This window comes from Polyodon spathula, chromosome 18 (genome assembly GCF_017654505.1).
Source record: "Polyodon spathula isolate WHYD16114869_AA chromosome 18, ASM1765450v1, whole genome shotgun sequence".
NCBI classification, from domain to species: Eukaryota; Metazoa; Chordata; class Actinopteri; order Acipenseriformes; family Polyodontidae; genus Polyodon; species Polyodon spathula.
The window spans coordinates 17,267,747-17,291,757 of record NC_054551.1 but is presented as its reverse complement, the minus strand read 5'-3'; the positions used below and the strand labels follow the sequence as shown (position 1 = coordinate 17,291,757).

The window sequence follows — 24,011 nt, the reverse complement described above, 5'->3', positions numbered from 1 at the left end:
ATGATTCATATGAGGGATTAATCCTTCACTATAAATGTCTTCAGTCTGTGCATGGAGTACAGTCACCTACCCTTCTCATCCTGAAGTGAGGGCACACTGTCACTGTGCAGGGAGTCATCAGCTGCAGTGCACATGTCCTCCTCCACGGAGCTCTCCCTCATCTCTTTCAGTGGGGGCTTCTCCTTCCTCTCCGAGGAGGGCAGGGATGGGCTCCCCTGCCTGCTGCTGCTGCTGCTGTGAGGAGACATGAGCAAAAATACTCAGAACCTCCTTCCACACACACTGCCCTAGTGCAACATATGCCTGTGCTGGTTTGACATGGGTGTGGGACTGCTAGCTATGTCTTGGTATCGCTGAATAGGTACAACATTTGCTCTTCAATATGCCAATGATTGTTATGAACAGGACATCTCATCCTACTATCCACACTGCTCTAATTAATTAAAAGGATATTCAGAGATGTGCATGGTGATCATACCTCATACTAGATATGGGTAGAGATGTATTTTATTTTTCATGGTACAAATTAATCATTTTGCTGCATTTCACAGTTTAAAAATAGATATTTCACAATTAACATTAACATTTATTAAAGCAGAAAAATGGTGTGGTCACATTCAAAACTGATAATACTCTAGCATTTTAAATATTTAAATGCTTACCTGAAAAACAGTACAATTGTAGAGTATTTCATTTTTTATGTTCACCTTTTATTTTCACCATTGGTGAATTATCAAACAAAATAAAAATGAAACATGAAATGCCCCTTGTCCTGGACAGAGCGATCTTTAACAGAAACATTTCCCATCTTTGATGCAGATGGTGTCTTTTTCATTGAAGACATTAAAGAAATCGTGCAGCACTATGCATCGTGTTCAACCATATACCAGGTTGAAGCAAACTAAACCAGCTGCCAGGTTCCTAAATGCAGGGTAACAGGTTGTGCGTCACTAACGTAAACGTTTGATGCATTTATTTAACCTCTTAAACCCCCAGCCTCCCACAGGCAATTTCCACCTGGAGGGCTATGGCCTTAAATAAATCACATTATCTTCCAAAGTATAGACAGCACAGGCATGGTTCAGCTTGAATTCAAGGTAACCCCCTGGCCATTAGGACTAAAACCTCAGATTTGATATGTCTTACTCAGTACCACACTGGAAGAAGATATCCAGAAAGAAAAAAGAAACGCTTTTCATTTGTTTATATTCTATCATCGTTAGCAAGACCTAAAAGGGAGGTTTACCTTCTGGCACCTCACATGCTATACATTACCACATGAATTAGATTTTGTAATGCTCTTTTTTACTTATTTGTCAAATAATTCATTCAAAAGGTGGCCTTTTTGGAGAGCTTTGGGGTGCCCGAAATGTATTCATGATGAGTATGCATGACAAATACTCTCAGTTCATATGCCACAACTGTCAGGCATATTGCCCTCACATAACTGTGTGTTTGTGCAGGAGAGTGTTGCTACTGTGATTTTTTTGTAGCTCTGCATTTTCAGTACCTGGCTATATTTTTGTTACTCACTTGCTTGAAAGTATGTAAATGTCAAGAAGCAAAATAATGAGTTTTTTTTTCTTTCCAAAATAAAGTGGTTACACTTATTCAAGCACTGTTGACAAGTGAACATATGTTTTTTTTTGGATGAAGGCATCTCCTAAATGTCTACAATAATAATAATAATAATAATAATAATGAGATTACAGACACCTTTGCTGCTCTAAATCAGGCTGCCAGACTCAAAACACCTCAGTTCCTTTCATCTTTACTTTGATTGACATGTGGCAAACAAAGGAACTGAGTGAGTGATTGTTGGAGCAGGGCAGACAGCTTATCTTGAAAGGCTAAGAAACCTACACTGTCTCTAGGTGAAACATAAAAAAATACTCGCGTACAATAATTTAAATCAGTGAACATCAATGAGAAAATAATAAAGACTGCCGGGAAGCAACAATTACGTCTTGCAACTTGTATTGCATCGTAAAGATCAGGGACCGTATACAGCAGCACAGCACAGATGAGACATGGTGTTGCTCTTTACTATGCAATAAAAATTATTTAAAATAAAAATTATTTATGTGCTCCTTGAGAGTCAAATGGTTGCATTTTCTAATAACATTTACAGTAAAAATGCATATTGAAAATTACGAATAATAATAATAATAATAGTAGTGTGGGTCCATTATACTTACAAATCCTGAAGAGGCTCCAATCCATCTTCAAATGCTGCTTCACAGACGCTGAATCAGCACTCTCCAACCCAGAAAGTCATTTTCGCCGTCACTTTCACTATTATCCATCTCCTCCAAAACTTCAAAAAGACTGAATCTACTTCTTTTGGGATGCTTTGGAATACTGCTCGCCATTTCGTTCGATTTTATAAATTTTACAACTTGAAAAATGATCAGAAAACGGTAAGAAACTTTGATCCTATGTGCGTAACGCTGCGCTCTCACTTGCAAATACATGTCTTGTTTACGTACACACATCGATTACTCTTCAATGGATTAGGCTACAAACAAAGTCAAGGTATGAATGGACAGCTTGTGACCTCCCCTGCAACATGATCAGGGAGATTTCACCATCAACAGATACGTGCAAGGCCAGTGCAGCCAAACGCACAGCTAGTTGATCAGAGTTGTTTTTGAACCGTGAGGTACTAGATACATTGTGAAGGGAATATCTCAGCGGTGAAATGGCGAATTCGAAAAATTCCTTCTCTGTTTGACGGTAGGAAAACAACGTTTTTGATATTGAGTCAGCTTTTTTTTGCCGTTTTGCTTTTGTAATAATATTACAGATGATTTTTGAAATATAATGTGTAACTGCAGTACCGATGTTCCGCCCGAGGAACAGGGGGGTGTAAGAGGTTAAGCGATTAAAAAAAAAAAAAAAAGAGAACATTTACACTATTTTTTCAGAATGGGGATTTTCAGTGGGAACTACATATTACATGACAATGGGTACATTTCACTGAAATCCATGCTAAATGGTAAAAAAATACAGCCTTCGACAAAAACCCCAAAATCAGATGCCCTAGAGAACATGTCTGATAAGTGGTTTTTATAAATACATGCCATACATTTAAGAGAGTAAACACTGCAGGCAGGCATTTGGATACCTCCACTATAAGAGCGCCCTGTAAAGAAGCCTGATCACTCTTCATACCTGACATCGCGGTTCTTTGATCTGGAGGACTCGGAGAAGCTGTCGAACGATGCAGAGTACTGCCTCTTCGACTCGGGCACTGGGGGAGGAGAAAACTCACTCTTCCTGCTGAAAAACAAGGGAGAAAACTCCAAGACTGAACAGAGGCTCCGATATTTCACCAACAACCGCCCACTTGCATATTGTCCTGCATAAATGTACTTGCTTCCAGCCGCACAAGGATATCTGTACTATACCCAGCACCCTTGAATGCAGCAAAATCCACTGAACTGTTTTTTTGTTTTTTTTATTATGAAATCAACGTACTTCACAATTCCAAAGCTCAATCACTGAAGTGCCGTATACATTTAGTTTTTTTGTGAAAGAACTGGTAGTTCTGACTATTTCAGTTTCTGTCTTTGTTGTGTTGAGACTAGGATTGTATTTTGTGAACAAAAAGAAAGCATCCCGTGACACAAAGTGCTTTCACACACTGCACAGCTAAATACATTAGTCATTTATAAGACGCTCACACCATTTTGATACAACACATTCAAGGCCATAAATATAGACATAATCCAATTTAACACTGCATTTCAAACAACAATTATAAAGGTGGAACATGCCCTCTCCTTACAGATCCACCAAACTGAAGTGCCACCATTAAAAGTTCTCTGCTGGGATTTCCTGTGAAGTACAGATAAAAACCATCAACACTGGTTAGTCAGGCAGTGTCGTGTCTTCCCCTCACAGGAAGATAAATCCTGACCTCAGTGCCCCCTGTCTGCCATTCAGTCCTGGGCCCCTCAGGTTCAGTAGTATGGTGTGAGCTACTCTCCATCGGGGGTTAAACTGCAACCACCAAACTAATTCTCAGCATATAGTACATATCAATTGAAAACTTGTTTGGCAACTAGACTTATGTTCTACATATAGGACTAGATCAACTGGCCACAGAAGCACCTGTGACAATACCAAACTATTCAATATTTCAATATGCCCTCTCACTCTGCATCTCCCTGCCTGTCTCTATCTCGTTCTCTCTTACCTGTCCTCTTCAGTCCTGGTTCGCAGCTGCTTCATGAAGCTGGAGTGCTGCTGGCGTTGCTGGTCATACAGTGCTGTGATTGGAGCAGCAGGGACATTGAGTGCTCCTGCAATCTGAGACCGGGCCATCTCTGTCATCTGGGGTCAGAGAAACACATCACTTCAGGAGGGGCGTTCTCATATTCGTAATCTTAAGATATGAATGTGAACAGGTAAATACAAGAATCTGTCATTGTTGGCTGCCTGGTATGGATCACTTAAAAAAGGAACAGAGTCACACTGGTTGATTTTCGCTTTGAACTTTCAACAACATACATCCTCCTCTAGCAGTTCAAAATCTTGAGTTGAAACTGTACTGGGCGCTCTGTTTTAGAACACCAGTGCGAGAGTGGTGTTCAGTTCTAGGCTAGGAGAGGTGTACCTCCTTGATGTGTCGCGCTGCGTCAGCAGTATAGCGCACAGCCTCCGCTTGCTGGGAAATCATCTTGTTGGTGCAGTGCTGCAGTGCCTCTGCTGCTTCCTGACGGGACTGCGCCATATTCTGCTGGGACTCCGCATGGGCCTGCAACAGCACATAAAATCCAGAAATGGGGCATTTAGAGATCCAGCAACTTGGTTTTTATTAATGACAAAAACCACTGCATAAAACTTAAACCGTGGACTTCACATCACCTAGTGTGGTAGAATAACTTCTATGAAATACAATTCTGTTATTCCATGATTATGTCTTTTAAATAAGGAGCCATGCATTGTCTATCCAACCTGTCTGAGCTGAAGGAAATATGTAAGACATAACAGGCCCAGATTTCACCAACAAGATGTAACATACTGGTTAAGAATGATCATAAACATCTGAAAGCCATAATAAAAAGCAAAAGGAGGACACACGAAATACTAAAGCAGAGGGTCCAATACTTTTATCATGAGCAAAAGTTTCTATTTTTCATGTACACAATAGGGTTAAATGATTAAAAAATAATTTATTTAAGGGTGTTTCAGGCAAAAGCCCTATTTATCAAAATAACTTTCCTACACCATTTACTTTTCTTCCTACACAGCTTAAGGGCTTTATATACATTATATGAATCAGTCCTTAGAAATTCTGGCACGTGATTGATTAAAACTTCATTACATGACCAAAAATAGATCAAATTATTGTCCCTGTGATACTGCAATATTACAATATCCCTCAAATTACATCACGCTGAACGTCCTTCCTCTACACACAAATCAAAATGTCAGACAAAAGAAAATGATTTACAAAATATACAAAGATGCTGCAAACACTAACAGTCACAAAAACATTGCTTTCAGTGATTTCTGACTGCCTAAAATTCAAACACATCCAACTTGACAATGTAAATAAATACGACGCTCACAAACTCAGACTCCTCTGAGAATTCTATGCCGCAGTGAGAAAGTCAGACAGACTTGAGTTGAATTTGATTTCAGGAAGTCAGAAAACACTGAAAGCTAAGTTCAAGATGATTGTAGTGTTTGCAGCATATTTGTTTTGCATTGTATTTTGTCATTCATTTTCTGTTGTGTCACAAAATCGGATGTCCAGATGTGGGTTTGTCCGGCATTTTGCTTTGTTGTGCATGGAGAGGAAGGTTGCTCAGCATGATGATGTAATTTGAGGAGATATAAAACATATGGGGCGAAAACAGCGTCACAGGGAAATAGTTTTTGGTCATATGATGAATTTTTAACTAATCACATGCCAGAATTTCTAAGGACTGATTCATAAATATAAAGACAAACATACACACAGATTGAGTAATTTATTCTCAAACTTAGAAACTATACATACTATAAGGTACAATAAAAAAAACATGTTGTCTACGATGACATACATACATACACAGTGGTTTGTATTCACCCCCTGCAAAGTTTTCACATTTTGTTGGCACCTGAGCGTTCTCCACGACGCTTTCGAACTAGACTTTACATATAGAATCTACACAAACTACTCACAACTGATAATGTTAAAAGATGATTTACAGAGAAATAAAGATTAAGTATTCAACCCCTTTGCTACTGTAGCACTAAATCAGCTCAGTTGCAAATGATTTGTTTGAAAGGTCACTTAGTGAAATGGTTTCAGCCTGTGTGGTTTAACTTCCCTCAGGTATATAAAGACTTTCAAGCTGCAACTCACATAGTGATCCAACAAAGCAACCAGAAGACCAATGAGTTTTCAAAACAAGTCAGGGATAAAGTGGTAGAGAGGCACAGAGCCAGAGAAGAGTACAAGAAAATTTCACAAGGTGCTGATTATACCGTGTAACAATTTATTTATTTTTTTGTTCCTGGGTAGTAAGTGTTATTTCTTAATTGCTCATGCTTCAAAAGTATAGAAAACGGCTATTATTCCCCACAAACTTTGCTTTTGTGACCAGGACAGTGATATTTCAAAATATCACTATTTCCAATGGGAAAACAGACAAATGTGTGTCTTTTCGTTCACATATAGTCAGAAAAAAACATATGAATCCAAATTAACATGTATTTATACTAAAGTAATACAAAAATGACTACAAAAGATTTAGAAGTGAGTAGTTTTTCAAGATTTACGATTATACTGTAAATACAGTATAATCGTAAATCTTGAAAAACTACTTACTTCTAAATCTTTCATAGTCACTTTTGTATTACTTTAGTATAAATACATGTTAATTTGGATTCATATGTTGTTTTTTGTGAAGTCCATCATTAAGAAGTGGAAGATGCATGGAAGATCCAATCATCCTCCCCCTGGCTGCTCCTCACCTGAGCGGCCTTCTGCCTGCTCTCATCCAGCTGTCTCTGGGTATCCAGGGCCTCTTGCTCCGCTTTCAGCTTCAGCATGGAGAGGTCCCGCTCATGACGCTGCTGCTGGGCCTGGGACAGGGATGGGAATGGAGGAGAGGGGAGAGGAGGCATGTTTTTTACACTTCAACAAAAGGGCTTTACAATATTCTGGGCATTACTTGTCAAAGTACATTTGACTTCACATTTTTCTAACAATACCTTGCTAACATTGTATAAAACTTTAGAAGTGAAATAAGTAAATATTATTAGTAATCTTGAATGGAAAAAAGTCCCATAAAACCTATCTGGGGCTTAACCAAAACCTGCTGTGTTGAGAGGAGATATTTTTCCTGGACTGCACCAGCAGCCTGATGTTTTGCATATATTCTTTCAAGTTATAGTTTTCATTAAGTTCTTGGTATCAATTGTTTCACAATTTGCAGGAGATCAATATTGCAGAAATGTTTCTCCACATTTGCCCCTCCTGAGCTCTGCTGTGAATACCTTGAGTATCTGTGCCAGGGAGACGCTCTCCTGCTGTGCCAGGGAGACCCCCCGCGTGCGCTCCACATCAGACAGCTGCCTCACCGACTCCTCCATGGCATCCAGGTAACTCAACTCAGCAGTCAGGCGTTGCTGCAGTACCCCTGGTGAGAACTGCAAAGAACCTGAAAATACACACAGACTTGTAACTGCTATTCACATCTCACTGCTAAAGAACACATTCCTCCAGTTAGAACTTACTTATCAAATTTCTTGCGGTTCCTTTAAAAGGTGTTATTTGGGGAACACAAATATGGATCCGTCACGCTGGCCTTTTAACTGTTGTATACATTTACTACAATGCAGTAGGACCCGGTGGTGTATTTTCCATAAAAATGGGTTTCTGCAATGGTGACTGCCAATAATAAATGGACAAATATTCAATGTAACAAGGGCAGTAAACTATTTGTTACCAAATTCCAGAAAACATTATTAGCAGGGCAAGCCCTAATGATATTTTACTACATTATATAAAATTCACCAGTGAACCCAACTACATACATATAAAATTAGCATAGTACCATGTCAGTTTAACAGAAAAATAGTCTCCTTTTAAATCTAAAGCTACAATATTATCTTACCCATTTTATGATGAAGTCCCTTCTGCCCTGAACATAAATGGTATATAAGTAAACAAGATCCACAAATAAATAGCATCTAGTGATGTCATAATGCTAACTTTAATGGAACCAGTGCATGCAACTTGGGGGAGTGAGATGGGGTGTTTGGGCTGTTGTGATGACATTGTGATGTCATAATATTCAGCAAATCAAAGTAATTTGCAAATAGGCAACTGTTCCAAATTATCCTTTCAGGTGACATGCACAATTAGACACCCCAGAAAAAACTGGGATTGTCCTAGTTTTCAGGTTTCACCCGGTCGGAAACAGTAAAATTGTTAAATTGCCCCAGTTTTGCTGCTGTATTAAAAAACTAATTTAAAGTACAAAACTGCAGCAGTGTGCTTAGCAAGTAACTTAGCAAGTAATTTATTAAATCGTGTTCACACCATTCAGAATTAAATTAAACAATCTTATGGATTTGTTTAATAATTAATGATTGTGTTTATTAATTCATATTCTGTTTAACTTACTGGACCACGTGTATTTTATTTATTTATTTTTTTTTTAACTTTGTTGTGCCACTTTGTTGACCCACTGTGTCTTGATAACAAAGCCAAAGCTCATCTAATTTTCCTATCCTGGCTTTTTGTACATTTAACATAATAATCCCCAACCTGGGTTAAAACTGCCTTCTGATAGTTTAAAAGATATATTACTACAAGGCAACACACCTGCTCTAAAGAATTGGACACATTGTTTTCAGAAGATCAGTCCTTCTTTTAAAGGACTTTAGGAGAATTTACTTTAGCTCAGGACTCTGGAATAACTCAAACATTATTTAAATGAAGAACACTATTTAACCTGACTTGGGTCAATGTACAAATCAAAAAAGTGTTTGATTTGTTTGAAGTATTCCCTTCTTTGAGATAGATACAACATCCCACCTAAAGAAACACACATTTGCGTCCATATCAAAAATGCTTCACCAAACCTAATTCCTGAATTAAATACCTTGAAATCCCAATATTTTGTATCCAAGTTATTCAAACTATTTAAAGACAACTTGTCATAAAGTAATATTAGTTTGAAGTCCAAATGGGCCAACGAATTTAAAATGTCCAATATCTGCAACATAGTGGAATCAGAGGAATAAAAATATGAAAATGTCCTCACCCAGTTAAATAGTAAAAAGAGTTCATTCTGCTCCTGACAGACTACTGAAATGTACATTGAAAGCAGATGACAGGTGCTGCAGATGTGAATCTGATAAAGGGAATCTTTTACACATGTGGGAGTTGTAGGAAGCTACATGATTACTGGACCACAATACTTAGTCATATGTCAAATGTATATTTTACAAATACATATTCCTGTTAGCCCTTTACCTATAGGAGATCTTTCTGCACTCAAAGTTACTAAAACACAGTCCAAATTATTACGCACGTTATGTCGGTGAAAAAAAAATTTAAAAATTCCTGGCAGGACAATGAACCCCCAATATTAGTACTTTGAAAATATTCTGTTTTAGAAATGATTTTGGAAAGAATTCGTTATGCTAATTTAGAGATGTATGAAATGCAGTCTCCTTATTTTAGGGATGTGGACTGCAATTAAAATATTACACAGGACCTACATAAATGTATTTCTCTTTCATACTGTTATTTACTTAAACTTGAATTGACCGTTTCATTGTATCCACTTGGGACTGGTCTGTTATACATTTAATCCTTTCTGTTGCAAATTATGGAGCTAATAAATCTGAAAAAAGGCTTTGTCACTTTGAGGTGGTTCTTTAAAGGGTTATACTACTGTCACACAGGCATTGCCCTATGTACAGTACAGTGAGGCGCTGTTGAACCAACAAACTCATACGATCATGTATAATATATTTTTTTATAATTAGTTATAGGAAATCAGTTTAATATGCTCCACTTAAAAAAACGTATGTATTATATTTTTCATTCAGCATTCTAGTATGTGCTGAGCCCTGTAGGCATGGATTAGATGAACAGGACTGGTGATCTGTTGCCTCTACCTGCTGCACTGGTCTCCCTCAGCTCAGTAAAGGCACTGGACATGGGGGGTCTGAATCTCATGGCAGCGTGCAGCGTTGGGTTCGGACCCGTTGCAGTCCTGCACCGCTCAGTTCCGGGCGCAGGGCCGTCTCCCTGCAAACCCTTCTGGGAAGCAGAGCTGGCTGGAGAAACAGAGGACGGCAGACTTCTCCCCGACTTCACAGACTCCAACACGACACTAAAAACACCAAACAGGTCAAAATAATCAGCATTTTATTTCATCAAAAAACATGTGATTTATATTATACAAACGCTATAACAAAATAGTACAGACTTTTTTTTTTTAATGGACTTCTAATTCTATTAAAAGCTACCAGCTAAAAAGTCTGTTCCATGTTAATGTTTCATGGATTGGATATATGGAGATGCCTTGGATGTCTTTACCAAGTTCACAACCGGATAAGCTGTTCTCCAGATATGTTTCATTTAGAAGCATGCCTCAAGTAAAGCTGAGGAGCGGTGGAAGAAAGCTCATTCATTTACTTTATGTGAAACCAAACACTTATTTAAACCCCAATATTTGATTTTGTTTGGACTTCTTTTTAATAGTAATTGCAGTATGTTAAACTAATCCTATTACATAGGCTGGTAACAAGCAGGGAATCTACACATTTCATCCAAGAGGAGTTTGTTTTGCTTTCTCAAAGCAGATTGTGAAACAACAGGCAGAGTCTGCATGAAGAATCTCACTGCCAAGCCAGAGGTGAAACCCCTGTTCGGACCATCTTTCTGATTAGAGGAATGTTGTATCTGTCTGGAGCTGAAACAGCCACTGGTGACATTTCATTATTTGCTCTTAGTGTTGGTCCAAGTAACTCTTTAGCTTATCAAGCTATTCTTAAGTTTTCTTCTTTACAAGAAATCTTACATCACCTTATGTTGGGCAATTGATTATTTTGGTACATAGGCAACTGCTTATTAACCCCTTTTTGTCAGTGGCAAAAATTAAGCCCACACACAAACTTGGTTAACTTATCAAAAAGAAAACATCGACACAAAACACGTTTTTATAAATACTTTAACAGTTTTTTATTGGCCAAAATAGTTTTTATCTTCTGGAAGGATTTTTAGATTGACATTTTGTTTATAAACACTTATGCATATTTTGCAGTAAGTGCCACCTGCTCGTTCACTGTTCTATACAAAAAAAAGATTTTATTGCACATGGTAACTTAGCAAATTAACAATAAATAAAGCAAAGAACAATGAAGAATTGTCAGTAATGTGTTCCTCAATGAAAGTGCATTACCTGGGCTCAGTATAAAACAGACACAGTCTCTTCAATAAAAGCTGGGTTGCACAGACCAAAAAACATGTCTACGTGCAAACCCCTCCCATCCCCTGCAGACTAACAGTTGCCACACCCCTCTATTTTGTCCATTGGAATAAAAAAAAATCCATGTCACTATCCACATTTTTTTTTTTTTTTTTACATAATGAATTTATAAAATATATATCTGTATCTTTCTGCCTCCTACAGATCTCCACACATCAAACGCAATGCAATTTTTTTTTATTGGCGACGAGATATTTTCGCAGCGTTCATTTGCTAGTGACAAAACTATGATCGAGCCTGGTACATACATATTCATCAACATGAGGTGGAAATTATGAGTGTCTTCTCTGACAGCTTATACAGTTCCTTCGGAATGGACTACCAAATATTATTTTTCAAATATGTATTTTTATAATTGTGATGCCCTTTGTCATAAAGCTCTGCGCATTCTTGCTTTCTCTGTCATTTTGGAAACTGCTTCACCCTGCTGGATCACGTGCATGGAAGCCGTTTTCTGTTCAATGCCCTGGTTGACAGACATCAAACCGCAAAAAACAGTACTTACCAAAAGTATAAGTTCTATTCATTTTCACACACTGATGCACAGTTCCACTCACCGCATTGCGTCTGGTGTGTAGCAGCCTTACTTCACAGCAATACTAGTTTTGTCTACCAGCAGAAGCTTGTGTTGGTATTGTGGTATTACAGATATGAAAGACATAATTGCCATCCTCCGGTGGAAACAGGTGCAAATGCAACCCAACATATTACCATGTGTACTTTGAAGAAGGAGTTCTCCCGTTTCTTCGACAAGGACACTTTTGGTATCAAAATAACGGTAAGCGATTAAAGCTTACTCATATGTAAGGATACCACGTGATCTTCAATGACTCGTGAGACGTGTTCATTTTAAAAACTCGCTAGGCTGCACTTGCAAACCTTAGCACTGACGAACAGTTTTAAAAAAAAAAAAAGAATGCAATTTTACATCAAATACACACAATAGAGCTCAACACCTACGTAATATTAGTTTGCACACGGTTGTTAAAGATTTAAAATTATTACAGAAGTGAAACGTATCATATTTCCCAGCTGCATATATATTAAAACTACTACTATGATGCTAGTTTGTTACAAGCATACGCCACGATAAATCTGAGAGTTGTGCTATTGACAATAAAGGACTGACCGCATCACTATGTATTGTTACTGCCAAGTGCAGTACAAGCCTTGATGAGGTGAGTATTTGCGAGCGTTACCTGTCGAGGGAATGCGCTGAGATGTCCTCTAAAGTGCTGTCAGTTTCCTGCCCTGGGTCGGCCCCTCTTGGGGAGGGTTTTCCTTGCGAGCCCCTCTTGCCCAATGAGGACGCAGCTTTGTTTTCTTCAGAAACCTCACCGCCTTTGAAGGCAAAAATAAATAAATAAATAAAACAGACAAAAAAAAAGCCATACAACTTGAGCTTACTCCATCACACAGACCTCATTCCACTGTTGGTAAGAGGGCCCAAAAATCAGCCCGGCTGGATGAAACCACCAACAGTACAGTAGTACTTAGATGAATTACTGTTTAAGATAAGTATAACTGCCACAAGAGTTGACTTGAAAATTAGACATGTTCATTTCCAGCAGCAACAGACCAAGATCAAATTGATTTTAAATGGAACTCTAGTCAGTCAGCCACAGTTAGGATAGCAGGCCGGGAGAACTCTCCCACTTGCGCTGACGGGGGAAGTTATTTAATGAGCGTCTAATGTAAAGGACACAAGAAGCAAGTTTTAAGTCTCTGGACTGCAGAAACTAACATGTCCGCTATGCATGAAAGCTGTGAATACATTATAGAATACTGGAGGGTAGAGAAATTATTTATAAATAGCATTTGTACAAAAAAGTGATATACAGGTGATCTTTGACTTGTGTAATGTCCGATAGCTGAAAGGCAGAAGACTACAGGTGAACCAGAGGGAGTCCCAGTTTGATACAGGAACAAGATGAGATGGAGTTTGAAATTGGTTTCTTGGTGCAGAAGGAAAGTAGCATTCAACCCCCTTTGTCTCACCTCTTTTGCGAGAGGAGGCAGAGGATCTGGGAGAGGACCCTGAAGAGTGGTGGGGTGTCAGTTCTGTGAGTTGAACCTCAAAGGGAGACCTGAGGCTGGGCAGTTCCTCCTGGGGGCTGGAGCCACTGCTGTCGTTGCTATGAAAACAAGCACATACAAAAACCCTATTAACAGTGACAGTTAAGTAGCGTTAACCCTTTGCGGTCCTATGTCGGAACAGGTCCAACATTACAATCTTCCCTTTCCAGCCCAATGTTGGACACTGTCCGATGTCAAGCACAAGTCTTTAGTCATTATTTCTCCAGAAAAAGGTGAGAGAACATTTCAATGGCCGTGTCAGACCAAAAGGAGCCCAAAAAAAGCGGGGTGTATCTGAGCAATGCACATAGCCCCTTCTCCACAGAGATAACAAGAACACAAACAAAGATGATAGCTGCTTCTGCACAGACATTTGCAGAGCTTTTTGAGATGTTATAGTAATAATATAATGACTTAGATTGCATTATTGAGGTGATAAAACGAGTGATCAAGAGAGAATTTATCAGTATGCACGACTATGAAGAGGTATGCGAAAAATACAGCGAACAAGGGGTGGGGCTTGGCTGGAAATGCAGTACTGAGTGTCCTTTGCTATGCAGTGCCTTTTAAACTGGTTTTACTCTGAAAAAAATTACTTTAAAACAGCGTGTGTAAAATAAACAACGCTTGTGAGAATAAATTGGACCTGCACTCCTGACAGGCGCTGAATAAATGGACCACTAAGGGTTAATTGCATTTATTCATTATAAGTTATTTATTCAGGATTACAATCTCCTGGAAACAACCCACTGTTCTCAAACATACCCAAATGAACATTCTAGGCCTGATGGATTTTGCAGGTGTGACCACTCTACTACCAGCTAAAATAGTCAGTGTCACCCCAACCTCAATCACTATGTCAGTGATTACATACATTAAACTACCAATCACTGCAAAAAACTACAACGACTCATCAGGATTATATATTGTACTCATTAGAATTAATGACAATTCAACATATTTTCTTGAACTTGATCTAAAAATATAGTACTTTTAAAAAAAAAAAAAAAAGTTGCTTAATTAGCCTGAGATCACAAGAGGGAGCCAAGACCTCATTAATAAAAGTTACGAGGGTAAAGGGCATGTAAGAAACAATGTTCCAGAACAGTGCTGTACATGCTCAAAGGCACAGCAGCAGCAAATCAATTTAATGCAGGGAGATTCCTGAAGAACCTGATTGGAATTGTATTCAATGATCAGATGAATGCATACATGTGCTGTGTTAGGAAATGGTCTAAACCTTCAACATGATGCATAACAAAGGAAATCAAAATCTAGCTCCATATTGTATTGTTCAGAAGGGTGACACATGCAGACTTTCTGATAAACTGGCTGATGATTCAGGGGTTTTGAAATGGTGGGCTGTAGGGTGGACAGCAAACAGATCAATGCAATTCCAGACATGAACCTGTAGGGTTTCCACCATTAAACTGCACCACGTATTTTACAAAGAAAACGGTATAGTAAGGTGTGTTGCTGGTACCCCCTTGTGGTCATATAATGAATGGCTATGAATCAGTCAAAAGGAAACAAGACTGTCTTAATACATTTGTCATTAAAAAAAACAACAAAACAAAACAAAAAACGCATTACAGCACACTCCAACGCCAGTGCCCAACAGAGATATAGCAATGAATATTGCTATGAATATATAGCCTGAAAGGCATACAATGACCTGCACCTGAACAAGATAAGCCATGTCAGTTACCTGAGCCCTAGAGGCCCCATCCTGCCTGTCAGGCTGCCACTGCTACGAGAGGAGATGAAGTCGTCCTCATACGACACAGCCTCCACAGGACTGGACCCCGGCAGGAGCTGGTGCAGGGCAGGGGAGCCCCTCTCAGACTTCTCCTCCAGCACTGCAATAACAATCACATCAGAATACCAACCAACACACAGAGATGTCTTATTGTGCTGCTCCTATCCTATAATGTAATGCTATTCAAGCAGCACTGTAATTAGCAATGAAGTGGTTGCAAAGCTAAGACATTTATTTTAAACTCCATAAACACAAGCTCTGAAAATACGAATTTTGGGAGTTAGAAAAATAGTTCTATAATAGTGCTATCTAATTCCAATGGCTTCATTATTTCTTTCATTTGGTGTTTGTTTCAAAACATACAGAAAATCATGATGCAAATGTGAAATACAATACAAAGCAAGAATACTATTCCTCTGAGCATGAACTGAACTTCTCGTTTTAGAAGCATGGGCATTTTAGTTTGAGACTGAATAGATCATTTATAATACTTTTTATTATATAGCATTTTATTCTGGCATTATATAATGTTAAAACACTACCCTAATTCACCTGTTTTCATTTAATTTATTCCATTTTATTTTTCTTTAGAATATATATTATATATATATATATATATATATATATATATATATATATATATATATATATATATATATATATATATATTATAAAACGAACTATTACCTTATTCTTTTATAGCAGTAAACAGATGTTGGGGTTAAATTTTTTTTTTATTTTAATGCATTGCTCCCCAATAGCAGCACTGACATGCACTCCACATTAACCATCAGCAGATTTCCATGAATAAAACCCACCTTTCCCATAGCTCTGGAAGTTCTTGGTGAAGATATTAATGACGCTGTGTGGACTGCCCTTGGCCAGCTCCTCCCATGGCCCTCTGCTGACCCCCGATTGGCCAGTGAAGGGGGGGTACCTCTCCGCCTCCTTCTGAAAGTCAACGATGGGGCGGAATGTGTTTGTCTCGGCCACGCAGAACTCTGTCTCTTTCAGTCGTTTGGCCAGTTTGAGTGGATCTTTCAGGTGGGCTGACCTTCCCTCCTCCTCCTCCCCCTCCCCCCCAGACAGACTGCCCTCACTCAGGAGAGGTCCTTCGCTGATCGACCCCCCACTGGACAGCCCCGTGGTCTCCAAGACATCTAGAGAACCCCTTGGCGGCCTCTCTTGTACTCCCTCTTGGTCAGTCAGCAAAGCTCTTGGAGCCTGAGGCCTGGGCGGTCTTTTAAACTCGTATAGATTCCCCACTCCTGGGAGCACGCCTTCGTAGGAGGTGTGACCTACACCGAGTACGCGCTGGATTCTGGTGGAACGATCACTTGGATCGCTGCTCTCACGCACCGGCGGGCTCACAGGACTAGCCCAGCGGCCGTCGTCTTGCAGAATGTCTCTCTCTGAATCACGGATACATCCGTGGTTGATGCCAGCACCGGCCAGCTTCCTAGCCTCACTTTCAATCCTGGTGGAGAGGGAGGCAGCGGTGGCTTTGAGCGCCTCAATGCGGTTGATTTTGGTCCTGTACTGTGCAGTCGTCTTGGACAGAAAGTTTGAGGAGGAGGGATACGGCTGCATCTCTGAGGAAGGCTGGCTCCTGTTGGCAGCCCCCTCTCTCCTGTGACTGGACAACACAGACTCAAACTCTTTCTGTAGAAGGGAGCGCTGCTCCAGGCTCAGTAACTGTGTGAAGAGGTTTCCTGCAGGAAGTGCTGGGGAGAGGCGGTCAGGCTGCACCCGGGGCGGGTCAGTCAGCTCGGTCCTGAAGGACACACAAACAGGGGGAGACTTGAGTTGTGCATTTACACGGAGTACATACTATTAGAGTACCTGCACTACGCCAGCGGAGATCTCTCTGCGCTGCATTGCTCATAATAAAGGCAGTAGCAGTGTGTAATCAGCAAGCGCTGGGGCACTTTACAAAAGAAACTTTCAAGTGTCAATGCAAGACAATAGTCCCTCTTCGGTGCCTGGGTCTGAAAAGATACATGTGCTTTGTTAAACATTTCATTTTACCAAATCAGGCATTTATTTGTTGTCTTTTTTTGCTTAAGTGAGAAATTAGGTAAAGAGACAAAGACATTCCAATACAGGGGATTAGTGATGGTTTTAGTTGAAGTGGTTTAGCTGTGCAGTGCACTCCATTAATAAACACATTTAAATGTGCATATTCTCTCATTACACAGTAAAATGACTATTTTTTCACCCTTTACGTTGTTCTTTAGCATGGACACACTGGCCATGTTTTGTATAAATACAATTAAGGCTTTCGGTTTTTAACTGATAAAATACCCCCAATACAAAAAAAAAATGAAATCAATACAGAGCCTATAAATACTGGAAATGGTTACTCAATTCGTTGACTTGACCCGTTTCCCAGTGAAAAAATTTAATATAGTAATGTGCAAAAACAAAAACTAAAAAACTAAAAAAAAAAAACAACAATCCTTCCTTTCTGACTTGTATCTTGCATTGGTTTGTTCTGAATACTTTAAACCCACAGTTTTATTACAGTTCCATGGGGAGTATTTACACCCTCGTGGAACTTCAAAGAGAATTAAAAATTGTGGCAAAATGTAAAAAAATGCCTAAACACATACAAACCCAGACGAATGTACCTGTGACCATAAGGATTTTATTATGGAAGACAGCAAAGGAAAGAAGGGGCATGAAGAGTGCAAGTACTGTCGAGTTAATACATAGTGACAGAAAAAAAAAAAACTCACATTTTGGACAGTAACCGAAAACAACAACTTCATAAAGTACATAAAAAAGTGAAAGCACAGAAAAGACGGATTTACATAAAACTCAAAAATAGCAAAAAATAAAAACAGAAGACCTAAATATAATCTATTCATACAGGTGAAGATTCTGTTTTTACAATTATGCTTATGCATGCGATTTATGATTGCAGTGCGTTAGTATGACTATGTCAATGTTTATGACAGAAAAATGCATTGTATAAACTGGTAGGAACGCAACATTCACTTTTCATAAAGAGCTTTACTTCTTTTAGACACGGAGCAGTTTCTAATTCAGTGATTTCTGTCTCGTGTTTACTGCTGACAATCATATTTACTCACCTTTGCTGTATAAGAAAGCCCTTGATTTTATAACTGACCGCAACGCAATTTCTTCAGAAACAAAACCCATATCAACTGACCTTCTGCTCACATCTATATAAAAAACAAAATCTTTGCCTACTGTAGATTTGATTCTTGACAAGTCAACTATTAATAAAAGCAGCTTAATGTAAAGTTTCACAAATCTTCAATTGGATTTTCATTGACACTTCTACCCAGCATGAAGTGCAGCCTTCTGATTCTCGCTGGCAAGCACTGACCATGACAATAAAAATCTAATTTCACCAAAAGACTCTTCCAGCGACCCATTGAAGGGTACAGCAGATCCAGTTTCTTAATTTTATAATTTGTTTGTCACTCCTGCCAGTTCTTTGGAGAGAGTGGTTTACAGAAAATCATCAGGGAGTCTGGTTGCCACTCACTCACCGTTTACAGTATCCAAGGTAAAAACAATACAACTGTGTTCTTTTACAAACACAAACACGTTCCACAAGGCTGTGCTATTGACACGCCTAATCTTTAGAGCTGAAGAGGCGCCTCACTCCTGTGTCAGTGCTCCATTCACTCGATCCTCATGTCAATCGGAGGGTTGTCAAGACTATAGGAAGTCAAATTCTCTGGTTAAAAGTGGTCTATGAAGCTTTCTTTCAGTTTTTCCAAGAGTTAAAACAAAACTTATTTTTAAATGGCTTGTCTGCAGCACATTATGTGTTTTGTACACCAGAGAGCGCTATTGGCTAAAAATCTACAATTTCAAGAATTATACCTGAAATACAGGTGTTAATTGCAGAGTTGGTTGAGATGGCATAATATGGCTATCACAGATTTTAAATAAATTGCATTTCCCATGCTAATTTATCTGTATATAAAACATGTCATATTAAATTGAGATTCCCCTTTTTATTTTACAATAAACTTCAACAATGCTTGCATTTGACATTGCCTTTGACTAGCCTCTTCACAATACTTTTTAAAATCACATTTATTTTTAATCTGACCAGGGTTGCAAATCCTGTAAATGCTGACTGAGCCAGGGTCATGTACATTGGAATTGTTCCATTTTTGTTATGCTTTTATTTTATATTACTGTTTTACGATTGTTTTACATGTCTTTCTCCTGTTTCAGTGAGTTGTCTGCTTTTGCCATTGATTTTATGATGTTATTTCTTGCTGCCTTCTCCTGCCAGGTCCTTGTCTTGATTAGCAGGGTTCTCTCCAGGAATTCTGTACAGCCGGGGGGCAGAACATTATAGCTGGGAACACTTAACGGAAAAATAAACTAGCCTTACCTTAAACATACAATACGACAAAGAATTTAAATAATGTATAGTCTTTATGACTATATCTGATTGCTCTTTTTATGTTCTACATTTTCTTTTTCATTACTGTTTATTATGGTAAATTACCGTGCTTATTTAGGCTCTCTGCGATCTGACTGGGGAAAGATAACGTAGGTTTATTGGAGCACACACAAAAAAAAAAAAAAAAGGTAACCTTTTCACTTCCTTTTTAGCTTCATTATTGAGCTTATTGCTTCATTTAAATTGTTTTCTTTATGTGAAGTTTTCAGGGCATTCTGTTAATGCACGTCTATTTTTGTTTCTCGCTATTCTACATGTTTTGAATGCAACTGTTCATTTAAACCATTATTTTTTTTTTTTTAACACAACAGTACACACACACACACACATTTGGTCACCATCATAACTGTTGCATGAAACTGGTGTTTAATAATCTCTGCACTTAACCCTTTGCCTAAACATACATGACAATTTTCCCTTTCTGGTCCGATGTCAAACCCCAAATAAAGCCAAAAAAAAGGGTGTATGTACCACAGACCTAATATGGACATAAAATATGGACAATTGTAGAGCCTTCTGACATGTTTATAGTAATAAAATAATGATTTGGATGGCATTATTGAGGAGTTTGGTGATAAAACTAGTTATCAGGAAAGGATTTATCAATATGCATTACTAGGAAGAGGTATGTGATAAACAGAGAACAAGGGGTGGGGCTTGGCTGGAGATGCAGTGTGCTGTTGATATGCAGTGCCTTTTAACCCTTTGCAGTCCATTTATTCAGTGCTTGTCAGGTCTAATTTATTATCACATGCAGTTTATTTTATACGTGCTGTTTAAAATATTTTTTTCAGAGTAAAACAAGTTTAAAAGGCATTGAATCGCAAAAGGACACTCAGAACTGTGTCTCTAGCCAAGCCCCACCCCTTATTCGCTGTATTTTTCACATACCTCTTTACAGACGTGCACACTGATAAATCCTCTGCTGATCACTCGTTTTATCACCAAACTCCTCAATAATGCGATTCAAGTCATTATTTTATTACTATAACATCTCTTTGAGCGCTGGATGCAGAAGCAGTTATCTCCTTGTTTATGTCGGTGTTATCTCTGTAGTGCTCACGGCTAAGAGATACACCCTTTATTTTTCAGCTTCATTAGGCTCCTATCGATCTCACTTGGCCTTTGAAAGGTTTTCTCTGCTTTTTCCGGAGAAAAAAACAACTACAGACCTGCGCTTTACATCTTTTTAATGGTGTCGGACAAAGTCCAACATCAGACTGTAAAGGGAAAATTGTAATGTCAGACCTGGTCTGACAAAGGATCACAAAGGGTTAAACCTGTTTTACTGTGGAAAAAAAAAACAACCTTTAAATGGAGGGTATAAAATGAACAGCGCTTGTGAAAATAAGTTGGACCTGATGAACCTGACAAATGCTGAATAAATGGACTGCTAAGCATTTATATGTCTGCTGACAAGTGTTCAACTGATATTCCATCACTCCTTTCTTCTTAAAGGCGTACAGCTATACACATGAAACCCAAATCTCTCAAGCACCTGGGTACATATTTTTACGGTATCACAACAAAAGGAATACGCTTTTTTTGCATTTATATATATATATATATATATATATATATATATATATATATATATATATATATATATATATATATATATATAGTATTATGTACTATATATCACCTTACAGTACAATAATACGACAAAAAATGGACAATGAAAATACCCGAAAATAATCTTAATATTTTTTTAATAAAGTAGCTGGCGCAAATGTAGTATTAGGCAGTGGATTGCACTGATCGCCGACTTATTTTGAAAACCCTGCATTCATTGTCCCTATTTTTGCTTTGAAAATAATTGGTTATTTTTTAGCAGTTATTTAACATTTTAGCCTCTCGAAGTGCTTGACACAGAAAACACGCCCCTTCAACTCTGTTTGGTTAAATGTTGTGTCAAGACGTAACACAGCTGTCACATGGTTCCAAGATTATTATTTTTTTTACCCAGCAAAGCGCAAGTGATCTTGCTAGAAGCGCAATCTAGCCTTATTTTTAAAGGCACACTAGCATCTGCAAGAAGGGCGGATCAGGTTTTTTCAGCCGGGTGGAGACAGACAAGTCTATAGATCCTGCTGATTGCAGTTCCTGCTCATATTATTCAAAGTCAACCTGTGACCATTTATTTAATTCACAGAATTGTACAATATTATTAATGTATTCAGAGTCAGATACCCTTGGTAATATTACAATAAAGGATACACTGCCTTTATAAAGTATAATCTGACAGCAAACAAGTCATACAAATTCATAAATATAAATCTTATGAATCAAATTGCTTCCTATTCATTACTACATGGTGATGGGCATGTTATGTTGTGACATGACCATACAGAAGCCAAAAATAAACAACTTTCAATGAGACTTTCAACCCTGACTTTGTGTCTGTTTTGTAGCTGCACCCTTGTTTAGGGTTTTGTTTCCTAAAAGCATGGAAGCAATGGAAGGCCACAGCAGGCCCTGCTGTTATTTAAAGTTTTTTTTTAATTTTCTTCTGCCTGCTGGTGGCAGGAATATTGAAGTGCTGCTGAATTAAAGTTTTTCATAAAATTCAATTGCTGCCATCCACACCTTCGACAGACGGCAAACTTAAGTAAAGCACTCAGACGCCTTAACGATGTGAAGTACGCTATATAAATAGATTGATTGACTGATGCTATAATCCATGGCACAGGGGTAGGAACAAGAGGATCCCACTGTAAAGTGCTCTCAATATAGATTTGTCTTTACTGACAAATAAATACTTGCTTGTATTTAAATTAGCCATGTGCCAACACACACACAGACCAGCTGATAAGACTGCTATCATGCAATGCAGGACATAATTAATCCTTAACTTCAAAATATTTAATCAGAAATTAAGAAACTCAAAAATGCAGGAGGCATTTTGCCTAGTGCCTTTATCAGTAAGGTAATGCAAGTAATTGTTTGTCGTTTTGAAGAACAGTTCTTGCAATGCAATTTAAGAAATTTAAAGTAAGCTTATTTGGGGGCCACACAAATCTTCGTGTGAGAGCACTAGCTGAACATCTGCCCACTTGACATTGCAGGGAGTAACTGGGAGCTGAATCTATCCACAAGCAGGCAGAAATTAATTGTTACTGAAGAAAATGTGAAAATTTGACTTAACTTAGTGTTGGGATCACTCAAACAGAATATTTAAAATCAAGAGATCTGAGGGTGCATCTGCTTGAGAGAACATGGGCTGTTGAATGTAATGAGCTGAAAGAGAGATCAGCAGGGTTGTTACCTGGTGAGAGGAGGCTGCTGCTGCTGTGGTTCTGACAGAGACAGGTCACTGCTGGAGGAAGCGCTCAGGGGACGATTGTGTCCTTTGTTTTCTTTATCAGACTCCCCCGACGGCTGATACACAGGCCTTGGCTAAAACGGGATGACAAAATAAACCACTTATTACATTCAGAATCAATATCAAAATATAAAAATAACAATCATAAGATATGTAGTATTACTAACAAGAAACTTGGTAATATATTGTGACAAGTCTTTCATGGAGAATTTTAATCCATGTCCCCAAGCACAAGGTTTGCCACAGTGCAGTACAAAACATACAAGAATCCCTTTACCTGCTGACTCTCCACCACCGGCAGTGCCTGAGGCAGCTCTTCTAGCTGTGCCTGCTCCAGCAGGAGTTTCGAATAAGTCTCCTGCAAGCGCTTCTGAGCTGGCACTTCCACATGGCCACCAGAGAGCTTGGACTTGGCAAAAGCTTCCTTCTGCTTTTTGTAGAGCTCCTGTAGCCGTTTGGTCCTGCACTCAGCCTCCTCTCTCTGCGCTCTCTTCTCCTCCGTCTGCTTCTTCTTGCGCTCCTCCTGCTGCCGCACGATGAACTGCCGCACGCTGTCCGAGTCATAGTGCCGTTTCTTTGGACCCACGTCTCCCGTCTCCTGTTTGCGCTTGGCAGGGCTGGCACTCCGGGAGAGGCGAGAGGAGGTCCCCACCTTCCTGCCCGCTGGCCTGCTCTCGGACGCTGCTGCTCGGCTGTCCAGCTGCAGGTCGTCCAGGATCCCGCGGATGTCAGCAGGCAGGAAGTCTTTATTCAGGGAGTTCTCTCCCTCAGGTTGGGGGGCTCTGTTGCTCTTGGGCTGTTCCACGCTGTGCTTTCTGGATTTCTGTGTTGATTCGAGACGGGTGTCCGAGTCTGATCTTACCATGGGCCCTGAAACAGCAAACT

The 24,011-nt window shown here is 39.0% G+C and overlaps 1 protein-coding gene across 8 annotated transcripts in view; it reads right to left on the bottom strand.

Annotated features, from left to right (window-relative positions):
• The window catches only part of cep350 (centrosomal protein 350), an 82,972-nt gene that overhangs the window by 30,129 nt on the left and 28,832 nt on the right, over window positions 1-24,011 (bottom strand). For 6 of the 8 annotated variants that reach the window (XM_041278051.1, XM_041278056.1, XM_041278057.1 and 3 more), the window contains 13 exons: window positions 23,404-23,996; window positions 23,070-23,200; window positions 16,164-17,119; window positions 15,295-15,445; window positions 13,509-13,645; window positions 12,710-12,851; window positions 10,135-10,352; window positions 7,498-7,661; window positions 6,973-7,083; window positions 4,622-4,762; window positions 4,202-4,338; window positions 3,175-3,282; window positions 71-234 (listed from right to left, as the gene is read on the bottom strand). In XM_041278051.1, the coding sequence (XP_041133985.1) occupies window positions 71-234; window positions 3,175-3,282; window positions 4,202-4,338; window positions 4,622-4,762; window positions 6,973-7,083; window positions 7,498-7,661; window positions 10,135-10,352; window positions 12,710-12,851; window positions 13,509-13,645; window positions 15,295-15,445; window positions 16,164-17,119; window positions 23,070-23,200; window positions 23,404-23,996 (3,153 nt within the window). The remainder of the gene's footprint in view (window positions 1-70; window positions 235-3,174; window positions 3,283-4,201; window positions 4,339-4,621; window positions 4,763-6,972; window positions 7,084-7,497; window positions 7,662-10,134; window positions 10,353-12,709; window positions 12,852-13,508; window positions 13,646-15,294; window positions 15,446-16,163; window positions 17,120-23,069; window positions 23,201-23,403; window positions 23,997-24,011) is intronic. The other 2 variants (XM_041278053.1, XM_041278054.1) reach the window with 2 other exon arrangements.